This window comes from Ciona robusta, chromosome 2, assembly GCF_009617815.1.
Source record: "Ciona robusta chromosome 2, ASM961781v2".
Classification (NCBI taxonomy): domain Eukaryota; kingdom Metazoa; phylum Chordata; class Ascidiacea; order Phlebobranchia; family Cionidae; genus Ciona; species Ciona robusta.
The window spans coordinates 5,243,139-5,256,861 of NC_143236.1; the positions used below are offsets into that span (position 1 = coordinate 5,243,139).

General features: G+C 33.2%; 1 protein-coding gene across 2 annotated transcripts in view; it reads right to left on the minus strand.

The window, feature by feature from the left end:
* The window catches only part of LOC149740465 (uncharacterized), a 61,068-nt gene that overhangs the window by 36,524 nt on the left and 10,821 nt on the right, over positions 1–13,723 (minus strand). For both annotated transcript variants that reach the window (XM_089873054.1, XM_089873053.1), the window contains exons 20-53: positions 13,527–13,696; positions 13,085–13,229; positions 12,573–12,736; positions 12,271–12,392; positions 12,000–12,104; positions 11,760–11,876; positions 11,212–11,394; positions 10,650–10,772; positions 10,184–10,366; positions 9,818–9,934; positions 9,469–9,651; positions 9,116–9,235; positions 8,767–8,949; positions 8,383–8,502; positions 7,943–8,128; positions 7,592–7,714; positions 7,221–7,400; positions 6,600–6,722; positions 6,179–6,358; positions 5,737–5,862; positions 5,337–5,522; positions 4,871–4,990; positions 4,486–4,668; positions 4,029–4,154; positions 3,514–3,699; positions 3,112–3,234; positions 2,731–2,910; positions 2,326–2,454; positions 1,804–1,986; positions 1,500–1,625; positions 1,201–1,383; positions 766–891; positions 342–524; positions 27–149 (exon numbers count right to left, since the gene is read on the minus strand). In XM_089873054.1, the coding sequence (XP_089729180.1) occupies positions 27–149; positions 342–524; positions 766–891; positions 1,201–1,383; positions 1,500–1,625; positions 1,804–1,986; positions 2,326–2,454; positions 2,731–2,910; positions 3,112–3,234; positions 3,514–3,699; positions 4,029–4,154; positions 4,486–4,668; positions 4,871–4,990; positions 5,337–5,522; positions 5,737–5,862; positions 6,179–6,358; positions 6,600–6,722; positions 7,221–7,400; positions 7,592–7,714; positions 7,943–8,128; positions 8,383–8,502; positions 8,767–8,949; positions 9,116–9,235; positions 9,469–9,651; positions 9,818–9,934; positions 10,184–10,366; positions 10,650–10,772; positions 11,212–11,394; positions 11,760–11,876; positions 12,000–12,104; positions 12,271–12,392; positions 12,573–12,736; positions 13,085–13,229; positions 13,527–13,696 (5,110 nt within the window). The remainder of the gene's footprint in view (positions 1–26; positions 150–341; positions 525–765; positions 892–1,200; positions 1,384–1,499; positions 1,626–1,803; positions 1,987–2,325; positions 2,455–2,730; positions 2,911–3,111; positions 3,235–3,513; positions 3,700–4,028; positions 4,155–4,485; positions 4,669–4,870; positions 4,991–5,336; positions 5,523–5,736; positions 5,863–6,178; positions 6,359–6,599; positions 6,723–7,220; positions 7,401–7,591; positions 7,715–7,942; positions 8,129–8,382; positions 8,503–8,766; positions 8,950–9,115; positions 9,236–9,468; positions 9,652–9,817; positions 9,935–10,183; positions 10,367–10,649; positions 10,773–11,211; positions 11,395–11,759; positions 11,877–11,999; positions 12,105–12,270; positions 12,393–12,572; positions 12,737–13,084; positions 13,230–13,526; positions 13,697–13,723) is intronic.

A 13,723-nucleotide genomic window follows, 5' to 3' on the forward strand; every position in this document is an offset into this window, starting at 1 on the left:
AGAAAAAGAACAAAGTTGTAAAATACCTGTACAAGATTCTCCGGAGCCAGTGAACCCAACATTACATTCGCAAGTAAAACTTCCCTCTGTGTTTGTACATGACGCAAACTCATCACAATTGTCGATGTCGTCTTGACACTCGTTAATGTCTGAAAGGAAAAAAATTGATATAAGAATCTATGATATACCAAAATCTAATGCAGCTTAAATTTTGTAATGAACTTAATAAAAAATCACGTTTTTTTTAATAAACTTAAAACAAAGTCACTAAAGAATTTTAGTTTCATGGTTTTGATATTTTTGGTAAATTTAAAAACGAAATGTTTTAGTGATCATCTTACCTTCACATGTTGGTGGGATACTTGACCATTCTCCTTCGCTATTACATTGTGCAACACGTTCACCTACTGCACTGTAACCATTATCACAATGATAAACAACTCGGGTACCGACTCGAATAGTTGTCGATGTGGTTAATGTGTATCCTCCATTTACAACTTGGTCTGGACGATTGCACAGTATTGCTACAGTAAAAACAAAGCATGTATTTTATAATTTTATATTTGAATTTAGTGACTAAAGCTTAAAAATTGGTTAATAAACACTGCATACAATTCAAACACTAGACAAAAGTATACACATACATACATTTATTTTATACATTTATATTTGAATTTAGTGACCAAAACTCAAAATTTGGGTTACCTAACAGTGCATACAAATCTAATACCAAAAAAAAACAATAAAATAGTAGACTATACTTACGTCTACAGTTCGTGCCAGAACCAGTGTAGTTTTCTTCACAAGTACATTCATAACTCCCTTCTGTATTTGTGCACTCGGCGTTTCTATGGCAGGGACTTCCAAACAAGTTATTGCATTCATTAATATCTGCAATCCACAACAACAGTTTACATTTTTATTTTAATTTTCAAAAATTTTATTTTACATTAAAAATGTTAAACATTTCATTCAGTGATTACACTACACTATGCTGAAGCCAGCAACTACTTATATTAAAAACAAACTTAGGCAGAATGTGGTTTTTAGGACATATGAATAAATTAAAAAAGTTCATTTAGTGATTCACTACACTATGTTGACGTTAAAAAATGCTTATGAGCACTGACACATTTGAGCAGATTGTTTTTTATGGTTATTAAACTTAATGGGTTTGAACATTTTTAGGCATGTGCATACCTGAGCAAGTTGGTTCATCTGATGACCATTCTCCATTTGCTTGACACACGGCCATTTCACTACCAAACATGGCATAACCACTGTTGCAAGAGTATTGAACACTTTGACCAGCATACCAGTTCTCTTGGCTTTGTGAATCAATTGCACCATTTATAGGTGCTGTTACTTGTCCACACTCAGTACCTGCATTAAAATTAACGCTGTAGAAATGAAGTTTGAACTAACTGTATTGAATCAGAAATCATGCTTTTTAGTTATCTTTTAAAATGTAGAACTGCGATAAAATGAAATAAACGTACGTGTGCATGAGAAGCCATCTCCAGAGTAAGCATTGTTACATGTACATGTGTAACTTCCAAACCTATTTGTGCATGAAGCATTGTCGTCACATCTTGAGATTGAGGGGTCCAAGCACTCGTTGATGTCTGGTTAAATATAATAAACTAATAAACAACAGAACAGATTACAATGAATAAATGAATGTAACTTGCTTTATCCTCGTGTGGATGCAAAACAACAAACAACAGTCATAACAACATGGCCGTTCTGTTTCATACACCTAGTGCCAGCTTACGAGTAACAACGTATGTATTGAAATTTTACCTCTACAAGTTGGTTCTGGTGTAGACCAAACTCCCGTCTCCATACAAGTCGCTGAAGCGGAACCATGTAAGGAGAATCCTGTGTTGCAAGTATATTCAACAGAACTTGCAAGCAGGTATGGGGCAGGTGTGTCAGATATCAAATTTCCATTGGCAGGTTGGGATGGTGTAGAGCAAATAATCACTGAAAATCAATTTTCGTCACAATTTAAACATAAATTATTTGATGTGGAAGAATAATTATAAAAATTAATTAAAGTACAAAAAAAAATGAAAAATAAAAAGGAAATTTGCGATAACGATAATCAATTGATTCAATTGAAAAACTGTCAATGTTTGCATCCTAGTACAGTATATATAAACATACATGAAAAGCTGAAGCAACGCCATAGCTAATACAGCTTCTGATAAACCTATTTTATGTTTCTATTCTATTCCAACATCATTACATCTAGCTCAATCCACCTTTAACAGGAATTTACTAATTTATAATAAAAACACAACAAACAAATGATAGACGTACATTCACAAACAACTCCATTTCCCCTGTATCCTTCATTACACTGACAAGTGTAAGAACCTTCTGTATTTTCACACAGAGCACTAGGGTCACATGGTCTTCGAACTAAGCTCAAATCACATTCATTGATATCTAAAGAAAAAGTTGCAATCGCTTTTAAAAAATAATATTAGTCAATGCTACAGACAGGTTTCTTCACTATTCAGTAATATAATATTGTAGCAATGTAAAAAGTTCACTTAACAAGAATTATTTATACAGCTATGGGGACAGTACTGCTTATAAATGTTAGAACAGTAAACTTAAAGATGTTACCAATAGCTCGTGGGTAAAAAAATGTTTTTCAGTTTTAAATACTTCATTTTTAAATGTTTATCTTTTTTTCACACTAAACTCTTGTGCACTTACCAACACATGTTGGTTGTTCCGACCAGTCGCCAGATTCCTGACAAGTGGAAGTAGGACCTCCAATCATGGTATAACCTGTACTGCATCTGTATCTTGCTACACTGTTTAACAACCATTGACTTCTTGAAGAAGAAACCAACAAAGCATTGTCAGGCACAGGTGGTGTTGGACACACAATTACTAAAGATTGAAATTGTCAAATTTAAAACTATAATTGAGATTTTTTACCTTTAGTTATATCATGTTTAATAAAATATCAATTTTTCAATAGTAGCCTAATTTGAAGAGTAAGATTAAAGCTATAGTAACATAAAAATTAAATATATCTTTTATAAATAGAATAAAAGTAATTGTGTTTAGCTTCAAAGTTTTAATACTTACGCTCACAATCTTCTCCAACCTGACGGTAACCATTGTTGCAGGTGCAAGTGTAACTTCCTTCATTATTAGAACATCTTGCGTTTATATCACAGTTGTCTGTACCCTCAACACACTCGTTTATATCTACATTAAAAAAGTAAGGCTTTACCAAGTCTAGTAAATTTAAAAAAACATCCAGAAATCCAAAGTATAGTGCTGAAGTTTGATTTTAGGCACAATATTAAATTCTTTACCCATATGCGGTCACAGATACTTTCTCATTGCGGAGAATGTAAACATAAAAAAAAAAGTTTATAAATAAATATATTGAAACAATTAATTTATGGCAAAACTAGCACATAATATGCAAAAATACATTGCAGACCAGATAATCAACTCTGAACAAAAAAGACAAGTTCTTACCATTGCAAATGAATGGCACACCAGACCATTGTCCGCTGCGCTGACATTCTCGCTCCGTATTTCCAGAGCTACTATATCCTGGTTCACATTCTACATTCACAGTATCCCCAAACACAGAAGGATTTTCTGTTAGTGGAGGTTCCAATGAACCATTGGCTGGGTCATCGAGATGAGGGCATGTGATTTCTAGAAAGATTTAGTATGAAGATGATTTTTTGCACCTTCCTAAAATAACTTAAACTTGTATAAAATAAAATACCTTTAACATAAATAAAAGCAAAATATTTTTTTCTTAAATAGAAATTAACCAGGATATATTTAATATTTCGTCTCAATCAAAGTCGTAAAATTACAGTTTTAAATAAAGATAGAATATTGTGTTTCAGTGGTTGTACTCTGCACAGCACTGTTTTCTAACCAGAGGATACCATACTATAAGTTTGATGATGCTCAAAACTTTAGGCTCCTAGTTCTTGATTCATTCACAACATTTTCTTGTTAATTTAGAAACTCACGATTGCAAGATTGTCCATCGCCAATGTATCCATCATTACACATGCACATGTAACTCCCAACCGAATTGCTGCACGATGCATTTTCGTCACACACTGGTTCTGATGTTGGGTCACACTCATCAATATCTACAATAAAGAATTCATAATAGAATTATGTTATTTTAAACTGGTGAATTTGTTTTAAAAAGGGAAACTAAAGGCAAGAACTACACAAAACAACTGTGTTATTTATTAAGTTTTGCAAACATTTATCTCGAGAGAGTTACTAAATTAATACTGACTCTCGCTTATATTTCAAAACCCTACACTCTTTTTACAAAACTTGATCTAAGTTATGTTGTATACCAAGAAGATCTTAGTTTTACCATAACTACTTTATGGCAACTTCGAAACAGTTCAAACAACTTTAAATAGTTTTTCGAAGCTATACATTTTTATTACAAATCTATTAACATACCAACACAAGTGGGTTCATCATCCGACCATAGACCTCCCTCATCACAACTCAGTGGATTATTGCCTTCTATCTCATAACCAGTCACACATGAGTAGGTTACTATGGTGTTAATCGGGTAGTTGGGTAGATTAGAGGGGTCGAAAGTCATAAGGTCAGATCCCATTGGTGGAGAACAGGACTCAACTATAAATTGGAATTAGTTATTATTTTTGGGTATAGAATATCAACAAAATAAAGAATACGTAACTTTATTTAAAAATTATTTCAAAAGGTAAAAACTATCTTTACGAGTTTATTCTTAGTGTTTCTCATTTGCAAGACTAAAATGTTGGATTTAGCTTCAAATAATGCTGGAGAGGTTTAAAAGATGGCATATAAAACATACCTGTACACTGTTCTCCATTTCCTGTATATCCTGCCTCACACTCACAGCTGAAACTTCCAACTGTATTTGTGCATGTGGCTGACGCATGGCATGGTGCACCCATTGAACATTCATCCATATCTGCCAAGACAGATCAATTGATCAGAATGTTAAAATAAACATACACATTCTTGGTGACAACGTTTTGGAAGAGTTTTATAATTGAAACTTCTGCCTATGATTACTGGTATTTTTATTCCATTATGTAAAGAAGAGTTTTACAAAGAAATGCAATGATGATTATTTTTTAGAAAACAAAAGTAAAATTGCCACAAATATAAAATAAGAAACAATTTTATGAGCTACTTATTATAAAAAGATTGTTAAAACTCTCTTTTTTTCACTAGACGTGCTACGCAAAACAAGGCAATCTAAGACTTATATATATCTTCGACTTTTACGGTGTCTCACTACACTGTGCACTTACCCACACATGTAGGTTCATCTACATTCCAAGAGCCAGACCCGGTACATGTAAGTTGTCTGTTACCAGATAACATGTAACCAGTGTTACATCTGTAGTTAACACGGGAATCAACAATCCAGTCAAGTTGTTCACTTGGTGAGCGAATGCCATTCTCAATGCTGCTGGACAATGCTGGGCATAGAATTTCTGCAAAACAGGTTAAAAGAATTCTATTATAGGTTATTTATATTCCATCAGGTAGAAAAGACATGCTTTTTTAATATCATATTTGTTACTTCTTCAGGAATACTAGAAATTCTTTTCTTGGAAACTAGATAGTGTATAATATTTCTTTCATTAAAAAGATACAACCTGCCATATAGTTTGCAGAAGTATTTTTATTTGCTTTATTTTCACTTACGTTGACAGTTTCTTCCATCTCCAGAATATTGGGCATTACAGGTACATGTGAAACTACCTTCTGTATTGTCACACTCAGCGTTCAAATCACAAGTATTCAAGACGGCATCCTGGCACTCATTGATGTCTAAACAACAAAACATGGATAAATTTAAATGCTTTTAAGACCAAGATAAATCATTTTATTTTTAAAATAACACAGCACCTGACCAAAATCTCAATTGTCTGCAGATTTTAAATGCATTTCCACATATGTTACTTTGTGGGGAATATGTTTTGAGGATTTTTTGTATGTATGAATGACAATTTGTTAAGTGTCTTGCCAAAAGACAAATATACCAAGCTTTGAACCCTTATTCTCCAGTAAATGTTTAAACCAAAAGAAAACAAGCAAAAACACATTATCATGGCACTGCTGTTTTGCCATTGTTAGTTTGACGAACCTTCACATGCTGGTGGATTATTGCTCCATATGCCTCTCCCTGTACAAACAGCACTAGATGCACCAACAAGAGTATAACCAGCATTGCATCGAAATGTAATTGCAGAGTTAAGTAGCCACTGAGTAGAACTAGGAAAGCTTGATCCAAATTCAGACACCACAGGATCAAAGCATGTAATCACTGCCAAGAATAAATAAATATAGAATATGTTGCTATAACTTGTACATTAACATGAAATTTAGCACGCGATACTTTAAACTTGTTAGGCAAATCATATTCTAATTTGTTTTCATCAATTATTTTGATATAATTTACATAAACATCCAGCAGATTCCCCCTAATATATGAGCATCAAAATCATAACTTTTAAGCAAAATATAGGTTTAACGATTTTGGCGCACTTTACATAACTATTACTTACATTCACAGAAAATACCATCGCCATAGTAACCATCCTGACATGAGCAGTTGTAACTTCCATCAGTGTTAATACATGTAGCGTGACTGTCACATCTGCTGCTACCAGTTTCACACTCATTTTTATCTGTAGAGTAAAACAATGAATGAATGAATGAATGTAACTTACTTTATCCTCGTGTGGCCGGAAAACGACAGTCGTTATCACACGGGTTTAACACCTCGTGCCAGCTTATGAGTTACCATGTATGTTACTTTGTAAGTAATTATTTTTTTTTGTTTTTTTTATTTTTTTATGTATGGCTGATAATTTAGACAGCCCATTAGTGACCACTGGGTTGGAGCAATTGCCGTTAAGTGTCTTGCCCAAGGACACATACGCCCACAATGGTAGCAGCGTCGAGCCTTGTACCCATTACCTCTGGGTTACAGGCAGGCGCGCTAACCACTACACCACAGCGCCGGACTCAGCAAAATTTCTAACAGAGCAAGTGACACATTTTATTAAAATAAAATAATAACTATTTTAACATTTACACGTGGACAGTTATGCAATATTGTCAATTGGCTGCATATGGGTTTAAAATACCATTTATTTAAAAAGGCAAACAAACAGTTAATTTACCTGAGCAGGTCAGAGTTGAGTCGGACCATTGACCACCAGATAAACATACAGTGCTAGATGCACCATTAGCTTCATAACCTTCATCACAAGTCAATGTTACAACTGTGCCTACTGAGTAAGTATTTCTAATCAATGACAGTTGACCATTTTCGGGAGTGTCCAAAGAACCACAAACAATTTCTGCAACAAATTAAAAAAAAAAAACTTTTTATAACTACATTAATTTCAACACAGAATGTTGTTGGTTCAGTACTATTAACAGGTTTTTGTAATAAATACCAAAATTTCAAATTTTTTAACAGGTTTTTCTAATAAATTACGAAATTTCTAATTTGAAAAGTGTAAAGAGCAAAATTAAACATTAAGCACACCTTGACAGGTAATTCCATCTCCACTGAACCCTTCATGGCAGTTGCAAGTATATCCACCATCAAAATTATCACAGTCGGCATCAGCATGGCAAGGATTCAATGATTCAGAACATTCATCAACATCTGTAAAACAGGCACAAGTTTTGTGTAAATGCTTCAGTAATTTTTTTGCTGTCGACCCTCTTTACGTTTTTTATTAACATGATCTTCGCTATAATGGTAAAACATATAAAGTACCAAGTACTGTTTAAAACAACCAATATAGATTATATTCAGATTTTAAGGCATTGTGCTAAATTTTAAAGCTTTCTATTCTAATTTTAAAATCTAAAGTAAACAAAAATGTCTAACCTGCACAAGTTGGTAAGGTATGAGACCAATCACCAGTTGCTTCACATATAAGCCTGTTATGCCTGGTTGTGAGTGTGTAGCCATTGTTACATGAATACACCAACTCATTTCCTGGTAGGTATTCATCACGCTGGCCAAGTGTGATGTTGCCATTTGGAATGGTGCCCGGGAACGGACATGTGATTTCTGCAACGAAATTGAAAAAAAATAATTTGTTTATAATCCACATTAAAAGGCCCTATGACTAAGTACGATCAAAAACTTTAAAATTAGTTCAGAGTTTGTTCATTACTAATTTGTTTGACAACCTTGCAAACTTCAGGTTTAATAAAGACCTACAATTTCAGTCATACATACAGTTTTTATTTTTCTTGATTTACACTTAATACAAATATAAAACATCTTAATTTGTTACATAGAAATAAAAGATTGCAACATACGTAGACAGAAAGTTCCATCTCCCTGGTAACCTTGTTTACATGTACATTGTACATTACCAACGGAGTTGTGACAGTTGGCATGTTCGTGACAAGGATTGTTATCACTGCATTCATCAACATCTAAAAACAAACGGCTTTATCAAAACATGGACAGATTTTCCATAAAACTTTTAAAAGACCTTAAAGTAATTATTAGGTATCACAAAACTAACTTAAGTTACAGAATGAAACTAGTTGCTTTTTGTAAATTAGTTCTGCTATTATGTGTAAAAAAGTATGTGAAGAACACAAATCAGTCTTCCTCCTATTTGTAAAAATATTTAGAGCTGTTTTACATGGATTAAAACCAATCTTTTTATCTTTCATACTATGGGTAATACCTACCTTTACATGTTGGTGGATCAGCAGACCACTGACCATTTGACAAACAAACAGTACTTTCACTGCCTTCAACCATATAACCAGTATTACATGAGAACCTTACTACTGAACCAACAACATTCTGTGTTGCAACAGCAGGAATCATAGCACCGTTGGCAGGAGCCACAAGCTCTTGGCATGAAATCACTGAAAATCATAATAAAATGTCACATACAGCTTGGTATAGTGAGAATGGCTAGTTAAACACTCATTATCCTCATATGGTGGAAAAAATCATAACACAGCTCCTATGCCACACTAATAAATTCCCTTCAAAAACTTTAAAATTATGCAGAATATAAAATTAAATTACATGTGCAGTTGATTCCATCACCAGTGTATTCTTCGTTGCAGGAACAGTAGAAACTTCCAGCAGTGTTTGTACAAGTTGCTTCAGGATGACAACCAGCATTCACAGTACATTCATTGATGTCTAAGAAAGCAAAACACATTACACCTGAACCCATGCAACAAGTAATGTAATATTAAATTATAAAGATTTATGCTTTATTTTATTTAAATATCTAGACAAAAGTAAAAGTACCAGAGAAAAAAATCTTGCCTTCTATACATGTATATACACATTTTATTTCGATTTTTGCATTTATTAAAACTGTGATCAATCCTTATTCCATTTTTATAAACTTATGTCTCACTGTTCCCTACCAACACAACGGGGAGGAGAACTTGACCAAGAACCAGATGATTCACAAATAACTTCAACCTCTCCAACCAACTCATATCCATCATCACAGCGATAAGTAACGCGACCACCAACTGAGAATTCATCCACATCAGAAGGTAGAGCTGTTGCATGGCGAGGAATGCGCTGCTTTGTGCATGTGATGCCTGGACAAAGTTGTTTTATTGACAGTGTATAATTTCAAAATTGTGATTCACAAAAATAACTAAAAAAATTTTTTTTTTAATTTAAAATATTTATAAATATTTTATAAAAATTAATTAAACACTAAAAATTAAGGTTTAAAAGAATGTCAAAATACAGTATCTTTACCAGTGCAGGTATGACCATCTCCGGTGTAGCTGGATCCACATGTGCAGCGATAACTACCAGGTGTGTTTCGGCAGTTAGCATTTGGATGGCAGGGGTTGGTGTCACACTCGTTTACATCTGTATATAAATTCTTATTTGAACATTTACCAAATGCACAAATCAAATATCAATACAATTTAAACATTAATAATTTTGAGCATTTATTAAATCTATATAATTTAAACAGTAATATTAAAAGGCATTTAATAAAACTAATTCATGACCTTTTAAATTTTAAATCATATTAGTCTAAATTACCCAAAAGATATGAAATTAACTTCAAACAACAAGCTATGAATAAAACACATTAAATTTATACAAGCTTACCGGAGCAAGTAGGTACATCATCTGACCATCTTCCATTTGAAAGACACTCGATGCTAGATGCTCCAGACAAGGTGTAACCAGTATTACACTCGAATTGTAACACTGTAGTGACAATGTGGCGACCTGTTGTGTGTGGATTAACTGTGCCGTGTCTTGGGGGAATTATAACTGGACATTTGTTTGCTGTAAAATAAGAAGGATTATAAAGTATGTAAAATAACTGTTTTTGTTGTTATGTCATTTTATTAAATTGCATGCCATTTTTTTCAGATTTCAATAAAAACGTTTTAAATTAAAAGAAGCTTCTTTTATGTAACACACTGCAATAGATTTAAAAACAAGAGAAATATGGTCAAGTATATTTTATCACCTATAAATAAAACCAAACAACAATCTAACCATACAAAAGTTTGTAAGTTGATTATAACAAATCACAAAAAAGATTTAGGTAAAACTGGAAAGTTACCAGTGCAGGTTGTTCCACTTCCAGTATAACCTTCATTACATGTGCATGTGTATCTTCCAGGTAAATTGATGCATGTGGCATGTTCATTACAACGTTGTTCAGTACCCCCGCATTCATCAACATCTAGAATAGGAATGTAACTTAGTTACCTTGCCAAAGAGGGCAGCAACAGTCGTTATAAAATTGATGTGCTGTAACATACACCTCATGCCCGCTTTCGAGTTACCATGTATGTAACTTTGTGGGTGATTAATTGTTTTGGATTTTTACTTTTTATGTATGGCTGACAATTTGGACAACTAAAAAGTGATCACTGGGTTTGGGCAGTTGTCGCTAAGTGCCTTCTTGCCCAAGGAACTTTGAACCAGTAACCTCTTAGTTTTAAAAAGGAAAAATTTATATCTTTATTACTACATGGTGTGGCAGAAACAGAACACAATGTAAACCTATATCACGATTTTGTCTCTGTTTATATACATGTACAGTAAAATATACTTTTTCATATTTTACTGTACATAGCATAATGAAGTACTTTTGCGTAAACTAATATAATAAAACTTACCAGCACAAGTTGGGAAATCATGAGACCAGTCTCCTCCTTCCTCACATGTTAAAACTGCTTGCCCGATAATTTCGTAGCCTCGGAAACAAGAATATCTAATGGAGGATCCTACAGACCTTGGGTTGCTACTACGTGGGTAGTAAGAACCGTGCAGTATTGCTTCTGGTGCGCAACGTGCAGATGCTGAAAATAGGTTTCGTTGGTAAAACATGAGTTAGCATATTATCCCAGAAGGGTGCAACAGCCACGTTAATTGACATTCTTTTTTTATCTATACAGTATTTGTTGTTTGTTGTTTTGATGTTAATTCCCTTGTCTTTTTTCCTTAAATAACATTATTATAGCTATCGTTTTGGAAGAGGTAAATAAAAATTATGTTATGTTGTTTTATGAAAGGGAAAGTCATTTTTCAATACAGAATTTTGTCAATATAATCGTTTCCAAAAAAATAACTGTTTAAATTTGCGATAAATTAAATGTCATTAGAATCATTAAAAAATTCACACGACTAAAATTTACAGGAATTCGGCACTTTTAAGAATAAGTACCTGAGCAATCAAAGCCATTTCCGTTGTAGCCGGCATCGCATTCACATCTGAAGCTTCCTCTTGTGTTGGTGCATGAAGCATTTTCGTCACAGGGATTACTCAAACATTCATTTATATCTGAATACAATATAAACTTCACACAACAGCTTAACTATCTGTTTAACACATGCATTCAAATATTACATATCAAACAAAATTCAGGTAATGTCAAATTAAATACATGTATATTTACATTATTACCTCTGCATGGTGTACCAGTATAACCAGTGGAACATGTGCATCGAACCCTGTTTTGACCAAGGCAAGTACACACTTTGTACTCTCTTGGAATTGCAAGCCTTTGTCCTGCAACAAAAATATAATAGTAAGTTCAGTTTTATTCTAACCTATATTGTTAACATATATCACTGTGGTTAAAACTGTCAATACATACACCAAGAGACACATAACATTAGGACATTTTTTTCAATTACATTTTTATATCTTTTACTAATTGAATGTTAACCCTTACCTCTTCTAATGTAATAGTTTCCAACTCTACACCCACATTCTGATTTCCTAATACAGTTATCTCCATCTCTCACATAGCCTACATCACATACACAAGCCTCCACTTTACCATGAATATGACAACTAGAAAAGAATGGTAAAATTATAAATTACAGTATATATTTTTAGATAGGTTTGTTCACATAAAGAACTGCAATGAATGGGAAACACTGTTTGTGACAAAGTAACAATTTAAAAGACATACTTAGAATAAATTTCAAAACCAATGGATCATGCAGGTTAAAACATTTATTAAGCTCTTACTTTGATGATGCATACGGTTCTTCACAAGTATCTGTACAAGCTGAAGCACATCCTTCGTAGTGACTGTAGACAGGACATCTCAAAGCTCTTGTGTTTGTTCGTGAACGCCAATCACATAATTCCACATCATGAGCTTGGCAAACTTCAGAATAAATCTCCAATGCCTGTGAATATAAGTAAGATATTTCAAATCCGAAACACCGAATTTCTGTAGATGTTTATTTTTTTTAATTTAAAATTTAGTATAGAAAATAAATTCAACCGAAAGTTTAAGTCATTGTAATAACATTATAATAGGGTAATCTAAACAGTAAGCAGTATTGGTTACAAACCGTTAGTCACTAAAAGGTTGTCTAAATTATCAGCATACATAAAAAAATTCACCAAACTAATTACCCACAAGTAATATGCATGGTAATTCGCAAACAGGCATGAGGTATATGAAAAAAACAATCATGTTATAAGACTGTCATTTTCGGGCCACCCGAAGATAAAGCATTAAGGTAAATTACCTGTTCGAGTACTGTTGTATCACCATTACTGGCACAAACATCAAAAACACATTTTTGGAAGAAAGTGTTAGCATCGATGGTGTGGTGGCATGGGCGGAATACACCTGTACGTGAAGTGAGGGAACCACAGAATTCTTCAGCACTCCTGAAACAAAATATGAGCTTCACTGTGAGACATTAAAAGTGAATTTAAAAATCTTTTTAAAAAGAAGGTTATTTTGTTTAGAAAATGTTTTTTTTTTATGAAAGTTAGAAATTTTATTATTGATGTTATGTAAACACATAATATTTTAACAAAGTTTTACCATTTTTACCATTTTGTTTAAAGTATTAATAAAAGTTAATATTAAAACACTTTTTATATTATTATACTCTACGAGCTTAAATAACTTGCTATGTAGTATTGTCTATATAGAACAGACCAATACCTAAATATGCTTACCATCTTTGCCTTTCACTGTTGGAGCAAGTAAATGGCTCAGGGATTCTGTCAGAGCAATTTCCAATTTGATAGCTTTGAGCAAATTCATTAAAGTCAGAAGTTACAACACCGCTGCTGGTCTTTAAATCATCAGATTTTATTCCATTATAATCGCCACATACCCCATGGACCTGGTAAAAATATCACATCTTATTACC